The 19,270-nt window shown below is 43.2% G+C and overlaps 1 protein-coding gene across 2 annotated transcripts; it reads right to left on the reverse strand.

The window, feature by feature from the left end:
* Positions 1-1,146: 1,146 nt before the first annotated feature.
* LOC124016946 (RING finger protein 122-like) lies at positions 1,147-12,794 on the reverse strand. 2 transcript variants are annotated; one of them, XM_046332281.1, is made up of 7 exons: positions 12,712-12,794; positions 12,430-12,579; positions 10,889-11,074; positions 3,749-3,794; positions 3,309-3,350; positions 2,043-2,125; positions 1,147-1,900 (listed from the first exon to the last, which is right to left on the reverse strand). In XM_046332281.1, exons 3-7 carry the CDS (start codon positions 10,996-10,998, stop codon positions 1,786-1,788), a joined length of 396 nt encoding a protein of 131 aa, XP_046188237.1. In that variant the 5' UTR covers positions 10,999-11,074; positions 12,430-12,579; positions 12,712-12,794; the 3' UTR covers positions 1,147-1,785. The 2 variants fall into 2 exon arrangements, with proteins under 2 accessions (XP_046188237.1, XP_046188238.1); XM_046332282.1 differs by lacking the exons at positions 12,430-12,579; positions 12,712-12,794 and adding an exon at positions 11,187-11,228.
* Positions 12,795-19,270: the final 6,476 nt, after the last annotated feature.

Raw genomic sequence — 19,270 nt, forward strand, 5'->3', positions numbered from 1 at the left:
TTCATGGTGAGGGCAGAGACAGACTGGCCCTATAGTGACTATAGTCTAGTGACCCTTCCAGGCTTCATGGTGAGGGCAGTCCATAATAACACTCTGTGATGAAGAGATGGATGGTGTTGAGAAGTGACCCCTGAAACATTCACAGGAGCACAAACATGCCAACTGAAACAGGACTGTAAAATACTTCCAATACTTCCAAAATGTACCCTTTCAACCTCTTTTACTAAATATTCACACATCTGACCTGACTGTAATGGCGGAAGCTATGTGGTGGAACGTCTTCTTCCCATCCAGTAAGGTCAGTGATTACTTTGCGGAAGGGAGGGTGGAAGTAGTGGGTCATGGTCCATGTCATATCTCAGAGCCAGAGGTGAGAGGGGGGTTTAAGGCAGGTGAGGTGTGTTTCTATTCCTTCTGGCTCTACATACACAGTAGAGGACTGTTCGTTCACACACCACAAACATGGCAGGACATGGTAGGACATGGTAGGACATGGTAGGACATAGAACAAATCAGGACCCATAGACCTTTTCTCATATTTACTAAAGCAGATATTGTCTTCTGATTTCCATTTCAATAGAAAAATCTTTGCGATGTTCACGTGGGGACTGTGGACTTCGACTATTGGGCTTCAGTTCAGTTTACCAGGGGAGAGAGAGTGAGAGAGAGAAACCAGGGGAGAGAGAGTGAGAGAGATAAACCAGGGGAGAGAGAGTGAGAGAGAGAAACCAGGGGAGAGAGAGTGAGAGAGAGAAACCAGGGGAGAGAGAGTGAGAGAGAGAAACCAGGGGAGAGAGAGAAAGAGAGAGAAACCAGGGGAGAGAGAGAAAGAGAGAGAAACCAGCAGAAAGGAATGTGTCTGAATCTCTCTTCATTCTCAATACAATAAACTGCAAAGGCTTGTTTGGCAAATCTATAGGAAATACTGGTCAGAATAAATACACTGTCGGTTCCTCCTACAGGTCAAAACAGGAGTGTGTCACACCCACTTAATATAAGCAGGATGCAGATCTGACAGACACACACGCACGCACGCACGCACGCACGCACACACACACACACACACACACACACACACACACACACACACACACACACACACACACACACACACACACACACACACACACACACACACACACACACACACACACACACACACACACACACACACACACACACAGTGTAGTCAGCAGGAAACATGTCACAATAATAATAAATGTATGTCATCATCCCCAGGGTGCAACATACTGGATGTTGCAGGTAGAAATGGCACAAATAGAGTTGACATGATTCCTCACTCTACATTTCAGAGAGGCATGTCTGTTCTACATCATATTTTTTTATCTGGGTGTTCGGCAATGTGGCCCATGAGTTACCTGAAGTTCTCCCTCAACAGGTAGCCCCTCGTCCAGACAGTGACCGAGGGTTGAGAGGGACATTTTAGTCCCAGAGTTTGGTTTGGGAATCCTGCACTCATTCCTGAAACTGGTTGAGTGAGCACTGTAGAGGTTTGGGCAGTCATTCATTAAATGACTGACTCCACTTGATAAGGTGTAGTATGATATACTACAGTACCCATAATGCTCTGTGTCCCGTCTCATTATCAATACATGAGGGTCTGAAATCTGAATATTTTTTTCTCCATTGTTGTGGTTTTCTCCCTGGACCTTAAGAACAGTTTGTCCGGTAAATTCACTTTACCGACGTGTAGTCTGTTAGACCAGTCTATTCCAACTGTGTTGTCACACCACTCCGTTCGAACTGAATCGCCATGACAATGCGCTACACCAGTTCATCCAGTAGTGTGCCCAGGCTGTGGTGATGTTCAGGTGGTCCAGTGATGGGCTTGTTACACATGGGACACACACAGCGCACCTCCAGCCACTTCACCAGGCAACTGCAGGGGCAAACAACAATTCAGTGACACATATATATACAGACACACACACATATGCACGTACAGATACACATGCACACACAGACACACACATCTGACACATCAATTCCATCTGCTTGGTGTGAGGTGAGGTGACACTTGCCTCCGGTGAAAGGCATGTTGGCATGGCAACACTCCTAGCTCATCTTTCACTCTGAAGTCCTCCAAGCACACTGCACATGTCTGCTGTGATGGAGAGAAGTAGAGGGAGAGCAGTGGAGAGAGAAAGAGAGAGAAACCAGGGGGGAGAGCGCGAGAGAGAGAAACCAGTGGAGAGAGAAAAGAGAGAGAAACCAGGGAGAGAGAGCGAGAGAGAAACCAGGGGAAAGATAGCAAGAGAGAAACCAGGGGAAAGATAGCGAGAGAGAGAAACCAGGGGAGAGAGAGAAACCAGGGGAGAGAGAAAAGAGAGAGAAACCAGGGGAGAGAGAGCGAGAGAGAGAAACCATGGGGGAGAGAGAAAGAGAGAGAAACCAGGGGAGAGAGAGCGAGAGAGAGAAACCAGGGGAGAGAGAGAAAGAGAGAGAAACCAGGGGAGAGAGAGCGAGAGAGAGAAACCAGGGGAGAGAGAGAAAGAGAGAAACCAGGGGAGAGAGCGAGAGAGAGAAACCAGGGGAGAGAGAGCGAGAGAGAGAAACCAGGGGAGAGAGAGCGAGAGAGAGAAACCAGGGGAGAGAGAGCGAGAGAGAGACCCCAGGGGAGAGAGAGCGAGAGAGAGAACCAGGGGAGAGAGAGAAAGAGCGAGAAACCAGGGGAGAGAGAGAAAGAGAGAGAAACCAGGGGAGATAGAGAAAGAGAGAGAAACCAGGGGAGAGAGAGAAAGAGAGAGAAACCAGGGGAGAGTGAGAGAGAGAAACCAGGGGAGAGAGAGCGAGAGAGAGAAACCAGGGGAGAGAGAGCGAGAGAGATAAACCAGGGGAGAGAGAGCGAGAGAGAGAAACCAGGGGAGAGAGAGAGAGAGAGAGAAACCAGGGGAGAGAGAGCGAGAGAGAGAAACCAGGGGAGAGAGAGAAACCAGTGGAGAGAGAACGAGAGAGAGAAACCAGGGGAGAGAGAGAAAGAGAGAGAAACCAGGGGAGAGAGAGTGAGAGAGAAACCAGGGGAAAGATAGCGAGAGAGAAACCAGGGGAAAGATAGCGAGAGAGAGAAACCAGGGGAGAGAGAGAAAGAGAGAAACCAGGGGAGAGAGAGCGAGAGAGAGAAAACAAGGGAGAGAGAGAAAGAGAGAAACCAGGGGAGAGAGAAAGAGAGAGAGAAAACAAGAGAGAGAGAGAAAGAGAGAAACCAGGGGAGAGAGAGAAGGTGGTTGGAGAGTGTAAAAACGGTGCACTGAACAGAAGCATAATGGAAAGAAGAATAACAAACTTACCCCGTGCAGATTCAGTTTCCTTGTATCCCCTTTGAATACCACCTGTGAAAAAGCATCAGTGATTACCGCTAGAGTTGTGAGACAAACATGGAATGAAACAGGTTTTCTATTCACAAGATGGAGGAGTGTTTAAAAGATCATTGGAATGGTTTTTCTCTCAACACTAGGGGGGCCGGAGACACTGTGAGGATTGTTGTGGGACGGTCTTCATTGCAGTTACAATATATTTCTGTAATGTATTCCTGAACAACTCTCCAGGCATTGTGCTTCTGATTATATGGACAGCACGACTGCAAAAAAAGGGTGACCTGGAAGGCACCCTGAGTTTGTATGCAAAACGTGTCATGAAGGTATTGTGTTATACGTGCAGTGTGTTGAACATGACTGACTTATAGAGGACAGACTTCAGGAACGTGACGTGGTGTTGTGACGTGATTTACCGCTTTGTATCCAAACCTCTCTCGCCGAGCCTGGTGCCTTAGTTTACTGGGAGGAGAAAGAGAGGAGATACTTTTAGTACAACTGAGTAAGAAGACAGGCAGACAGAGGGACAGACAGTGGTTTCTTCAATGCACCTGTCTGTAATCACCCTGGAGGTACATAAGCTGAAGCGATTGGCACTAGTCAAAATTGTATTTTTACTTTTGAAGTGCACTAATTGACAAATAATAATTCTGTGTAAAAATGACCATAATCGGTAGCCCGTTTTCACCAACCAGATGTAATAAAGGGACTTGTGCCCGCTGTGCCTGCTGTGCCCGCTGTGCCCACTCAGTTTCAATGGGCATAATGCCTCTGCTTTCCTCTCCTCTCTGCCACTTTGAAAGGACCACATTGTGGAGCAAAGATGGTCATAACCCCAGACACAGTGCTGTGTTGTTCACACTGAACACAATCTCACTTCATTAAGGCTCAATAACCCTTCAGACCCAGAGCAGTCTCCAGTTACCACTGTGGTAAAATCCTCTTTGTCACAACACGGATGAAAACAACAGACATTCATTGTCTTAACATGTGCATGTGTGTGTTTTGTTTGTGTGAGTGTGTGTGTGTGAATGTGCATTTGTCTACTGTGTGTGTTTGTATAAGTGTGTGCAGGGCCCTATTAAATCAGTTTTATTTTTTGCCTTATTCCGTTTAATCTTTCCCCATTTAGTTATTTCAGACTTCCATTTTCCAGTTTTTCTTTGGTTTTTGCTCTTAAATTCACACTTTTTAAAACCATCCAATTTAGTTGTTTTGTGAGTCCACAACAATGCTTAAACCACAGCAGGAGACCACTTTTTGAGGTCTGGGATAAATAGAGAAATGTAGATTTTTGTGTGTAGTTACCCTTTAATTGCAACGTGCAACTAGCAAGAGGCTGTTGTCTAGTGTGTTTTTTGTTGTTGTGATGGTAGAGTTTGCAAAATAAATACCCACTGAATTGATGCAAATAATAGTGTTATAATTATGCCAGGTAAGCATATGTTACTTTGTAGTTAACATTTGATTGAGAAGGTTTTGGGAAAAGGCACATTTCATATCTACCAGAAGACTTTTCATTAGCATCATTGCTAAAGGCTACACAATGTGGTAGACACGCGCACCACACATTCACCACACATTCACAGACCAGAGCAATTCTCATTGACTCTTCGAAAGTTGCAGGAAATACAAATCACTATTTATAGTCTTATGATAAACTTGGGCAAATTAATTCATTTTCAATACATTTAGTTGAAGCCTTACTAAGTTGAATACATTTTTGAATATTGTTGAATTACGTTTTAATGTCAGGATTCCGTGATCCCGGCCGCGTTCTCTGCATCCCGGATTTTATAGGGCCCTATGTGTGGGAGGTTCAGGATAGGAGGAGGACCCTATGTGTGGGAGGTTCAGGATAGGAGGAGGACCCTAAGTTTACTTCCAACCACGGGGCTGCTGCCTGAGGCCTTAAATAGACTCAGGGACAAACCAGGCTGATAATCATCTGCAGCTGATTGTTTGAGTTGGGAAATACTTAAGGACAGAGGAAACAGAGGGACGGGGCGAGGAGTCCCCCATGACAACAATAGCCTGGACCTGATTCTAAAGAGCTTTTTAGAGAAGCCTCAGTCACAGTAACTGTAATAACAGTCACACATACACACTCATGCAAACACATTTTGGACATTTCAAGATCCATGGGGATCTACACTGAACAAAAATATCAACGCAACAAATGCAAATTTCTAAGATTTTACTGAGTTACATTTCATATAAGGAAATCTATGGATTTCTCATGACTGGGAATACAGATTTTGTTGGTCACAGATACATTTTAAAAAAGGTAGTGGCATCGATCAGAAAACCAGTCAGTATCTGGTGTGACCATTTGACTCATGCAGCGCGACACATCTCCTTTGCATTGAGTTGATCAGGCTGTTGATTGTGGAATGTTTCCCCTCTTCAATGGCTGAGTTGTTGCATATTGGTGGGAACTGGAACACTGTCGTACAGGTTGATCCAGAGCATCCCAAACATGCTCAATGGGTGACATGTCTGGTGAGTATGCAGGCCATGGAAGAACTGGGACATTTTCAGCTTCCAGGAATTGTGTAGAGATCCATGCGACATGGGGCTGTGCATTTATCATGCTGAAACATGAGGTGGTGGTGGTGGATGAATGGCACGACAATGGGCCTCAGGGTCTCATCACGGTATCTCTATGCATTCAAATTGTCATCAATAAAATGCAATTGTGCTCGTTGTCCGTAGCTTATGTCTGCCCATACCATAACCCCACCACCACCATGGGGCACTCTGTTCACAACGTTGACATCAGCAAACCGGTCGCCCACACGACACCATACAGGCTGTCTGCCATCTGCCTGGTACAGTTGAAACCCGGATTCATCTGTGAAGAGCACACTTCTCCAGTGTGACAATGGTCATCAAAGGTGATAATTTCCCCACTGAAGTCGGTTACGACGCCGAACTGCAGTCAGGTCAAGATCCTAGTGAGGAAGACGAGCATGCACATGAGCTTCCCTGAGATGGTTTCTGACAGTTTGTGCAGAACTTATTTGATTGTGCAATACAGTTTCATCAGCTGCCCGGGTGGCTGGTCTCAGACGATCCTGCAGTGAAGAAGCCTGATGTGGTCTGATGTTGTGAGGCCGATTAGACGTACTGCCAAATTCTCTAAAACAACGTTGGAAGTGGCTTATGGTAGAGAACTGAACAACCAATTATCTGGCAACAGCTCTGGTGAACATTCCCGCAGTCAGCATGCCAATTGCGCGCTCCCTCAAAACTTGAGACATCTGTGGCATTGTGATGTGTGACAAAACTGCACATTTTAGAGTGGCCTTTTATTGTCCACAGCACAAGGTGCACCTGTGTAATGCTCATGCCGTTTAATCAGTTTCTTGATATGCCACACCTGTCAGATGGATGGATTTGATAACAAAACGATACCACAGTAAAAAAAAAGTAGCCAAAGTCACAGAATGAGAAACTCAGCTCTATTCAATCACTGGGCACCTTTTGAGTTCAATTTCATTACGTTTGAAATGTTTTACGTCAGTATTTTTTGATCGTCAGTATTTATGCTTCAATGTATACTGCATACTTTAATTAACCAATTATTCAATCATGTTATCAATTTGAATTTGTCTTTTCCAATCAAATGACATAACATAATGAATGTAGTGTATTTGAATGGTAAATCTCTATTGATAAACTGGTCAAATCAAGATGTACCCTATTGGCCTATTCCACCTCAAAACGCACAAGAAAGAGTATTTTGGCACCGTCTCATATTGTTCTGAAATCATTTCTGTAGTTAGAAACTGATAAGATTATCATTCCCGAAACATTATTTTGTTTAAATAGAATTTGATCTCTGATAAATTATGCTAATTGTTTGCACCCCAATTTGGACATTTTAATTCTTAAGATTTATATATCAAAAGTGTTGGAAAAACTTGTCAATAATCAACTGACTGGCTTTCTTGATGTCTATAGTATTCTCTCGGGTATGCAAACCGGTTTCCGCTCAGGATAAGGATGGGTCACTGCAACCTTAAAGGTCCTCAATGATGTCGCCATTGCCCTTGATTCTAAGCAATATTGTGCTGCTATTTTTATTGACTTGGCCAAAGCTTTTGATACGGTAGACCATTCCATTCTTGTGGAACGGGCTAAGGAGTATTGGTGTCTCTGAGGGGTCTTCGTGCTGGTTTGCTAATTACCTCTCTCAAAGAATGCAGTCAGAAAATCAGCTGTCTCAGCCACTGCCCATCAGCAAGGGAGTACCCCAAGGCTCGATCCTAGGCCCCACGCCCTTCTCAATTTACATCAACAACATAGCTCAGGCAGTAGGAAGCTCTCTCATCCATTTATATGCAGATGATACAGTCTTCTACTCAGCTGGCCCCTCCTTGGATTTTGTGGTAAATGGTCTACAACAAAGCTTTCTTAATGTCCAACAAGCTTTCTCTAATCTTAACCTTGTTCTGAAAAACCTCCAAAACAAAGGTCATGTGGTTTGGTAAAAAGAACTTGAGGTAGTCACCTCATACAAGTACTTGGGAGTATGGCTAGACGGTGCACTGTCGTTCTCTCAGCACATATCAAAGCTGTAGGCTAAAGTTAAATCTAGACTTGGTTTCCTCTATCATAATCACTCCTCTTTCACCCCATCAAACTAACCCTGATTCAGATGACCATCCTACCCATGCTAGATTACGGAGACATCATTTATAGATCGGCAGGTAAGGGTTCTCTTGAGCGGCTAGATGTTCTTTACCATTCTTTACCATTCGGCCATCAGATTTGCCACCAATGCTCCTTATAGGACACATCCCTGCACTCTATACTCCTCTGTAAAGTGGTAATCTCTGCATACCTGTTGCAAGACCCACTGGTTGATGCTTATTTATAAACCCTCTTAGGCCTCCCTTCCCCTATCTGAGATATCTACTGCAGCCCACATCCTCCTTCTGCCAGTCACATAAAGGTCCCCAAAGCACACACATCCCTGGGTCGCTCCTCTTTTCAGTTCGCTGCAACTAGCGACTAGAACGAGCTGCAACAAACACTCAAACTGGACAGTTTTATCTCAATCTCTTCATTCAAAGACTCAATCATGGACACTCTTACTGACAGTTGTGGCTGCTTTGTTGTCTCTACCTTCTTGTCCTTTGTGCTGCTGTCTGTGCCCAATAATGTTTGTACCCTGTTTTGTGCTGCTACCATGTTGTATAACTACCATGTTGTTGTTATGTTGTGTTGCTACCATGCTGTGTTGTCATGTGTTTCTGCCTTGCAATGTTGTTGTCTTTATGTAGCGTTGTGTTGTCTCTCTTGTTGTGATGTGTGTTTTGTCCTATATTTATATTGTACAGTCGTAGCCAAAAGTTTTTAGAATGACACAAATATTAATTTTCACAAAGTCTGCTGACTCAGTTTGTATGATGGCAATTTGCATATACTCCAGAATGTTATGAAGAGTGATCAGATGAATTGCGATTAATTGCAATGTCCCTCTTTGCCATGCAAATGAACTGAATCCCCCACAAAATATTCCACTGCATTTCAGCCGTGCCACAAAAGGACCAGCTGACATCATGTCAGTGATTGTCTCGTTAACACAGGTGTGAGTATTGACGAGGACAAGGCTGGAGATCACTTTGTCATGCTGATTGAGTTCGAATAACAGACTGGAAGCTTCAAAAGGAGGGTGGTGCTTGGAATCATTGTTCTTCCTCTGTCAACGATGGTTTCCTGCAAGGAAACACGTGCTATCATCATTGCTTTGCACATAAAGGGCTTCACAGGCAAGGATATTGCTGCCAGTATGATTGCACCTAAATCAACCATTTATCAGATCATCAAGAACTTCAAGGAGAGCGGTTCAATTGTTGTGAAGAAGGCTTTAGGGCGCTCAAGAAAGTCCAGCAAGCGCCAGGACCGGGGCACCACCAGCACAGAGCTTGCTCAGGAATGGCAGCAGGCAGGTGTGAGTGCATCAGCACGCACAGTGAGGCGAAGACTTTTGGAGGATGGCCTGGTGTCAAGAAGGGCAGCAAAGAAGCCACTTCTCTCCAGGAAAAATATCAGGGACAGACTGATATTCTGCAAAAGGTACAGGGATTGGACTGCTGAGGACTGGGGTAAAGTCATTTTTTCTGATGAATCCCCTTTCCAATTGTTTGGGGCATCCGGAAAAAAGCTTGTCCGGAGAAGTCAAGGTGAGCGCTACCATCAGTCCTGTGTCATGCCAACAGTAAAGCATCCTGAGACCATTCATGTGTGGGGTTGCTTCTCAGTCAAGGGAGTGGGCTCACTCACAATTTTGCCCAAGAACACAGCCATGAATAAAGAATGGTACCAACACATCAACCAAGAGCAACTTCTCCCAACCATCCAGGAACAGTTTGGTGACGAACAATACCTTTTCCAGCATGGTGGAGCACCTTGCCATAAGGCAAAAGTGATAATCCCATTGAGAACTTGTGGTCAATCCTCAAGATTGACCATGAAAAATCCACATATTCTGACAAACTCCAAGCATTGATTATGCAAGAATGGGCTGCCATCAGTCAGGATGTGGCCCAGAAGTTAATTGACAGCATGCCAGGGTGGATTGCAGAGGTCTTGAAAAAGAAGGGTCAACACTGCAAATATTGACTCTTTGCATCAACTTCATGTAATTGTCAATAAAGGCCTTTGACACTTATGAAATGCTTGTAATTATACTTCAGTATTCCATAGTAACATCTGACAAAAATATCTAAAGACATCGAAGCAGCAAACTTTGTGGAAATTAATATTTGTGTCTCAAAACGTTTGGCCACGACTGTATTTCTTTTGTTATATTTAATCCTAGGTCCCCGTCCCCGCAGGAGGCCTTTTGCCTTTTGCTAGGCCATCATTGTAAATAAGAATAAGAAACTGACTTGCCTAGTTAAATAAAACAAATAAAAATATATTCTTCCATAAATACAGTACCTAACATTCGATTTGGACCATCATTCCTCCTAACAACGAGTAAGACATGAGGAATCCAATAAAAGTATCAAAAGCCACCCACACCCCATGCCTATCTCACACCAACAACCAGTATACAGTATCAGTTCTCTATATCTGACAAGTATATGCAGCTGCTGCTTGGAGTATTGCTTCTTCATCCTATGTACTGTAACACATTCCATGTGAATCTGGTGTTGTTTTTTTCTCCCTGTTCAGAGAAATTAGCCATTGAAGTCACTTTGAGTTATTGAGCTTATTTTAACTGATTTCATGGTATTGATTTCCATGTGGCATTTATTTAATTTTACTGATCAACAACATTTGCATAGAAGTGGCTTCTTTAAACCAGTAATGACTCATTCATGAGCCAAGATGCGGCCTGCCAGAGCCCTCAGCCTCAGCTGCGCTTGATAGACAGACTTGATCCGTGAGACACATTTGGCACAATTACTGAGAGTAACCACAATTCTAGTACCCAAACGTTTTTCACATTTTAGTATGAAAAAGGAATGAAAGTTTCGGTATACCGTGCAACACTAGCAGACAGACAGATAGATAAATAGTTGGAGGGATATGTTTACCTGATGAAGTAGCAGCAGAAGATGAGGCTGAGGACGAAGACGAAGACTCCGGTCCCGAAGATGACCATGTAGATGTTAAGAGGAAGGTCCTGGAACGCCACGGCAGACATGATCCCTAACTTCTAGCCCCCGACCTGCTGTGACCTCTGATCTTTCCCCTCTGACAGTAAACCAGACACACACACCCTGGAGGGAGACACACACAAACATTCAATAATTTCAGAAAAAGCGTGCACGTTAAGAATGTTGATTACAAAAAAAAGAATGCAAGCACGCAAACAAAACGCACAGCACTCACGCCAGAATAACACAACACATACACACGCTAACAGTAAGAAACCCAGCCCGTCTCTGTTGTGGGTGAGGGATAAGACAACAGGCACTGACAAAGCAGGAAGTGATGCAGTCTGTGGCGAGACATACTGTGGCTCAGGTGCTGTGAAGCTGGCAGGATATGAAGTTGCCAATAGACACTGATCTAAGGGCAGTTTGTATCTAATGTTAGCTGGGATTGGGGGAGGTGAGCTGATCCAAATCTGAGACTATTGTCTATGTAACAGTATTGCTTCCTTCCCTCTATTCGCCCCAACCTGGGCTCGAACCAGGCACTCTGCACACATCGACAACAGCCACCCACGAAGCACCCACGCTATTAGCGCGCACCACTGCTAACTCGCTAGCCATTTCACATCGGTTACATCTATATGGGCTTACTGATGCCCTAGTCTTCTGATGTAGGACTGTACAGCATGAATACAGAACAGCTGTATTTTCAGGCCCTGGTCCAAGTACAACAACCTGCTCACATGCGTACACACACGCATGCACACGGTACACACTGCCCTAGGTAAACCCTTGCCTACAGACTATATTCCTAAACTCTATTGGTCAAGCAGCACATGTTCAGTTCATTGGCTGAGAGAACAGAGATCACACTGTAGGTGTGTGTGTGTGTGTGTGTGTGCTTGTGCGTGCATTCTGAAGCACAGATGTTGGTGTGGGTCACTGTTAGACGAGCCACTGGATATGAGACTGTGATTTCCAAACACTTAATCCACTTTTTTCCCAAGATAATTTGAAGGCAAATGTATAAGTGTGTGTAATATAAAGTATAGAATCAATAAGTTTACTCTTGTCTGTTGTCTCAATTTACCATAAAACAGACTTGGATATCAAGAACTGTTTGCGCACTAAAGAGAAGTTGCGCACACTGCATACTTACAGTGACGTAAAGTCACCAAGGGACAATGACATTCCATTACTGACGATCATATCATTTATTTTCACCGGAGGATATGTGTCGTCAAAATGTCCAATGTGTTAGTAATAGCAACGATTATATAAAGTGATTGCAAGTAGACCATGGTGTTATGAGCGAAATTTGCGCATATCATACAATAAAATTTTAAAAAGTCACATAGTGCTGTCAGCTCATAACTTGTTCTTGCAAAACCATCAAAACAATGCAATTATCACACAGTGGTGAAGTTAATCTTTTGAAACGTTAACAGAAACAAATGCGTTATGCGTAAAATTCTTACCGTTATAACGAAGAAGGCTCACAGACTGCCCCTCGATGGTAGAACATGGTCATTCTTCATAAACACCCGTGGTTCGTCGTGAATGGATGCGGCTCACAGCTGGACTATACATTCTTCATTCAGTAGGAATTTCTCTCTCTCTCTATGGTCCTTCTTTTCCAATGTCCCAACCAAAACAGACATAAAGATGAAAATGTTGCCATGGGGTATACTGACACTTTTAAAAAAGACAAAGAAAAAAGTTGACATAGAGATGCAAAAGAAGTCGACCGTGGCTCGTACCTTACATCTGTAGGCAATTTTACTTCTGGATTCTACATCTGTTGTTATTTTTGTAACGCGAGAAGTCCTGCCTTGATATTGTCATACACAACATTAACGTTACAGCTAATTCCGAGAGGGAAGCCTATTCATTTAAGGATCCGCCCCTTTCTTTTTCAATTTTCGCCTAAAATGACATACCCAAATTTAGCTGCCTGTCGCTCATGACCTGAAGCAATTATATGCATATTCGTGATGCCATTTGAAAGGAAACACTTTGAAATTTGTGGAAATGTGAAATGAACGTAGGAGAATATATCATATTCGATCTGGTAAAAGATAATACAAAGAAAAAAACATGCAGGTTTTTTTTGTACCATTATCTTTGAAATGCAAGAGAAAGGCCAATATGTGATTTAGGAATCCATGCGCAATGTAGATTTTGGCCACTAGATGGCAGCAGTGCACGGGCAATGTTTTAGACTGATTCAATGAACCATTGCATTTCTGTTAAAAAAATATTGTCTCAAGACTGCCCAAATGTGCCTAATTTATTTATTAATAACTTTTAATGTTCATTATTGTGCACTCTCCTCAAACAATAGCATGGTGTTCTTTCACTGTCATAGCTACTGTAAATTGGACAGTGCAGTTAGATTAACAATAATTTAAACTTTCTGCTAATATCAGATATGTCTATGTCCTGGGAAATGTTGTTGTTACTTACAACCTCATGCTAATCGCATTAACCTACGTTAGTTCAACCCACCAACCCTGCAGAGTTATAAAGTGGAAACAATTCATTTTCCTCGCCTTCTCTTATCGAGCCAATTTGAGTTGAAAATAATTGTACCAAAATTAAAAGAAATGTAAATGTATAAACATTATTTAAAGCGAAAGTGTAGTAATGCAAGTTTTAAAACAAAAAGATAAACAAAATATATTCAATGTATGATAATATGAAGAATTAAAAAAAAAAATGGGTTTGAAATGATTCAGTTCAAATGATTCAGTTCAAATGATTCATGATGAGTCATGAATGATGAGTCATGTTTTGTATATACACCTTGCCTGTTGCAAATCCACCTTATGAAACAGCAGGGACTGGACAGAGACACACACACAGGTACAAGCACACGCATACACATACGGCCGCTAGCACACACACTCTACACATGTACACTGTAATATTGTCGTATAGTGGTATCATACATTTTGTGTTGTGGATATGTGATGTGGCAGTGTTTGCGGTTTTATATTTTGTTTTGTGTGTAATACAAGTGTCTTAATGTGTTTGGACCCCAGGAAGAAGATAGCGGCTAATGGGGATCCCTAATAAAAATATATGTAAACTTCTGACCCACTGGAATTGTGATACAGTGAATTATAAGTGAAATAATCTGTCTGTAAACAATTGTTGGAAAATGTACTTGTGTCATAACCAACTTGCCAGAACTGTAGGTTGTTAACAAGAAATGTGTGGAGTTGGTTGAAAAACTAGTTTTAATGACTCCAACATAAACTTCCGACTTAGCAAAATAGCTAGTTCTCTGCTTTGCTAGCTCAGCTGAACACAGAATGTTAGCGTACTGTTCTTTGAATGGCTAATGGATCCTTCTTGTCGCAACTTTTTGGCTATAAAGTTGACTTCTTCAATACCCAATGACATGAGACGTTCTAAAACTAGACCGTTCAGATCAAACAAACCGTTGCATTGTTTCTCATCTTATGTATCTGGGCTTTATGGCTTTATTCCGTGCCAGTACACTTGTGTGAACTGAAGTGGCTCGTTAGCCAAAATAATCGTACACCACCACCTACTTTTGGGCTCCCGAGTGGGGCAGCGGACTAAGGTACTGTATCTCAGTGTAAGAGGCGTCACTACCGTCCCTGGTTCGAATCCAGGGTGTATCACATCCGGCCGTTATTGGGAGTCCCATAGGGTGGCGCACAATTGGCCCAGCGTCGTCCAGGTTTGGCCGGGGTAGGGCCGTCATTGTAAATAAGAATTTCTGCTTAACTGACTTGCCTAGTTAAATAAATGTTAAGAATACATACATACTGGAGTGTGAGGCCAGTCATATTCTACCTACATTACATTCTCTTCATTAGTCCTGTTCCTCTAAGAAAGTGAAATAGATCCCTATACACCACTTCCCCCCACTTCACCACCCAAACCCCGTCCAGCCTCTTTGTGTGAAAGGGTTAATCTCCCCCTATCTATATCATAATATGAACAAAATATCAACACATGCTCCACTGTTTCCTCCACTAAACACTCATCACACAAACCTTTTTAATTTCTCCCTACCATCCAACACGTGGCATTCCAACCTGTGTGTCCAAATCTTACTACTAGAATCCCACTCCCTTTGCTAAAGATCGAGCTCTTTTGCTCGGATCAAGGACTTGACTTACCTGCAGCCCAGCAGGACCTGAATATCTACACCCTCTCTCCTCACCGTACTCTTAGCCACCACATCAGCCTTCTCATTAACCACCACACCCACATGGGCGGGAACCCAGCCAAAGCTCACCACCCCTCCCATCCTCTCCAGTCCCATTAACAGCACCATCATCTCCACAAACAAGTCTCCCCCATCCGACCTGCCCGTCTCCACACCACTCAGCACTGTACCGAATCAGAGCAGATCACCACTCTGAGTGGTTTCACCTACTCCGCCCATCTCAAACCTATAATCATGGCCATCAACTCGTCTGCATACACTGACACATAATCCGTTAACTGCTTACATGCTCCCACATACCGATGATCTAAATATCTCTCCACACACCTTCCTACACTTCATTTCAATATACTCAACATGTCTCTTTCACGTAAGCCTCTCATCAAACCACATACCTAAATACTTAAACTCAGATATCCTGACCTTATATTTGCAGCCTAACATTTTTACCTCCCTCCTAGAAAACATCATAAAGTAGGACTTGGCCACAGACATCCTAAACCCCAACGTTAGAGACCAATCTTCCACAACTCCCACAGCTTCTTGCATTTCCTCATCACATATTTCACATTCCCACCTCTCTTCCATACAGCTCCATCATCAACATACAAGGTCACACCCACTCCCTGTCTCATCTCCTTTAATATGTCTTCTATCATCAAGGTGAACAACACCAGACCCCTCTCTTCCATACAGCTACAAGGCCACACTCACTCCCTGTTCTATCATCAGGTGAACAACACCAGACCCCTCTCTTCCATACAGCTCCATCATCAACATACAAGGCTACACCCACTCACTGTTCTATTATCAAGGTGAACAACACCAGACTAACCACATTTCCCTGAGGAGTACAATTGTCCACTTCAAACCACATTGACTGTTCTCACCCCACCCGCACAGCGTATGACTTGATCGAGAAGGAAGTCCATGATCCGGTTATATAGATGTCCCCCAATGCACTCAACATGATCAACCTTCCCAACTTACACTTGTTGGATGTCAGTGCGATAGTCCTATAACTGCCCGCCCTAGCAGGATCTTTACCTGGTTTCAATATCGCCACATGTTTCACCCAGCAGGTATCACCCCAGTCCTCCACACCTTATTATACAACCCTGACACTGCTTCCAACACACTGCTTAAACGTTGCATAACACGCCCTATCTTCTCTGGGAGCAGTTTGCCCACAGCCCTCCAACGCCCTTCTCATCTCAAACACAAAACTCTGCATCCATAGCTTCTCCCGACTCCCCTTTTTTTCTCTTTAAAATATCTCCCTGCTCCTTTAACTATCCCCTACGTCTCCTCTTACTTTCATCACACATCTATGCAATGCTGCAAATGCACCACCTAGGACATTTGCCGTTTCTTTACTTGATACAGCTGTGACATTTCTTTCTATCAACACTGGAACGACAGCATTTTTACCATTCCCCGTCATTTAAAAAAACATTTCCCATCTGCACCAATTTCGGTCCTTCTACCAATAGTGAAATTCCCGCCAAGCAGTGTTTGCCATTGGCTCAGCTAGCTAGCTATCTATCACACCGCCTTCTCACTGACTGAAAACGCATCACTCATTGTACAAAACCTGGCAGGAAATCTGACCTGACTGGGAAAATGACTAGCAGTGAATACAGTGGTTCTCGGGCAGGCTAGGGGTGCAGGCTAGGGGTGCAGGCTAGGGGGGCAGGCTAGGGGTGCAGGCTAGGGGTGCAGGCTAGGGGTGCAGGCTAGGGGGCAGGCTAGGGGTGCAGGCCAGGGGTGCAGGCTAGGGGTGCAGGCTAGGGGTGCAGGCTAGGGGTGCAGGCTAGGGGTGCAGGCTAGGGGTGCAGGCTAGGGGTGCATTAGTGTTACTGTTGCATCACATTGGATAACCACTAGCAACTTATTGGAGCATTTGGACATTAAAAAAATACAAAAAGTGATATATTGTCTTTTTGCGTCGCCTCATCTAAAGTGGGCTATTTCTACTTTAGAAATGTTTAGATTGAAAAAAAAAAAGCTTTGGCTGAGACTTTCCTTTTGCGAGGGTGGAGACTTTGCCTAACTGTAACCAATTTCTGACACGTGGACCCAGAATTGAATCCCGCATCTGACCAAATTGCACAAGAATTTAGTTCTGGGTTAAATGAGATTGGACTGCTCTAGACAGTTGACTTTTTTTGTTGTCAAGACCAGGATGCGAGGGATCTAGTTTCATGTTTCTTTGACGCCTGCTACTTTAGATAACTAGGGAGTGACTTAGAAAAGTCACTGCCAAGAAACACTTACTTTAGCATATTTGGACAAAATATATTTTACTCAGCATAGAGTGTGCCTGAAGCTTCACATCACACTGTTACAACAGTGAGACTGTCTTGGAATAGAATATGCAATATATTTTCTTAAACATCCTGTGTATTGTTTGCTTATTGTTTTAAGCATTGATATCCAAGACAGTACAGTATGAAGATGTGCAGAATCTGCTTCTCCAATAAAAATCCCAGATCACACTTGTAGGCAATGTCATGGTGACCTTGGCTAGCTAAGCTCATGCGCAGAAACAAGTCATCAGGTCTAACGGTCATTTCACGCCGAACTGTGCATTTGCATGCAACCCCTCAAATCAAAGGCACTGTTGCTGGATGTCTCTGTGCTGAAGGTAGAAGAGACCTACAGGGATTTCCACATGCTGGTTTGCTCTAGAATGCATAATGAGACTGAAGCAAATATTTAAAATAAAAAAAACGTAAGCCGCACTTTATTCACAAATGTTAAATGGTAATCAAACTTTGGCACTGAATTGTAGCCCTGCTGGACATACGTAGGTATTAGCCAAGCTAGTAGGCTAACTCAAAGTCCTCCTGACTTCAGAGTCAGGAAATACTATACTGATGCGGGGATAAAGATAATAGTAGTCCGATTTCGCTCCTTTCCCCTCAACGCTGAAGCAACCCTTATGGAAAAACCACATGGAAAATCACGATTCATGATTCACATGGTCATAACCATGTCATAATGTCATTACAGCTGACATAACTTGTCATGACCTGTCATAATGTGGACATAACACTGTCATGACCCTTATATTTGCACCGATTGTGACATATATTGCGTTATTTTATGGCTGGTTATGACACCTACACACTGGCAATTTTTTGCGTAAATCTTGGTGGGGCAAAAAAAAAAAAAAAAAAAGTGGGATGCATACCAGCAAAGCCACTGCACTGCACAACACAACACTAAACAATACATGAATTGAACCATAGTGGTGACAAACTGTTAGGGCCAACATAAAGCTGTCCCAACAGCAGTAAAAACACCTTACCACTGCTACACCTGGCTAACAGCGGAGCCTTGTCTTGCAGAGAAACACTTCTTTCCAACTCATTTACTGCCTTTTGAAAAACCATAGCTGATATGGCTGACTTGCTTTAACAAATGTGGTTTCTCCTGACAATTACGGTGTACAAACTATGGTATACGGGGGGTAGATAAGAGGCAATCTGTCATTTCGATTAAGACATCGACGAGCGAGCTAGGACGGACGTAGTCAATATAACTATTTGTTCAGCACTTTTGAAAATGTACAGCGACAGAATTCAGAACATGGGCCGTTCTTACAGTGTTCTTCCTGTACACCAAGTCATAGCCGTAGGATATATAATGGGGGCATATAAGCAGACAATGAAAGCTCTTACAACATTTGATGATTACATTTCTCTAAAACAAGATATAGGCTACATGTGCACCACCAAGTCAGAACAGTAGGTGAAATTAAGAGGGGTAAATAGACCAAATTATTAGAGTGAGGCACATGGGCTACTAACAGCTTACTACACAACATACATTTACTTTCTTACTTTCTTACGGTATACATATCTCCCTGGCATATTACATAATTTATGCAGCAGCATACAATACATTTTTGGACACTTGTTGTGCTGTGCTCACTTGAACAGGAAGGTGGTGCGGCGGTCCTTCACATTTTGTCATCATGGTCTGGTATTCTCTGGATTTATGGTGCTTTTTTTTAAACAATGCTACCTTATATAATGTTACTTACCCTACATTATTCACCTCATATGCATATGTATATACTGTACTCTACATCATCGACTGCATCC

Source organism: Oncorhynchus gorbuscha, unplaced genomic scaffold (genome assembly GCF_021184085.1).
Source record: "Oncorhynchus gorbuscha isolate QuinsamMale2020 ecotype Even-year unplaced genomic scaffold, OgorEven_v1.0 Un_scaffold_126:::fragment_2:::debris, whole genome shotgun sequence".
NCBI lineage: Eukaryota > Metazoa > Chordata > Actinopteri > Salmoniformes > Salmonidae > Oncorhynchus > Oncorhynchus gorbuscha.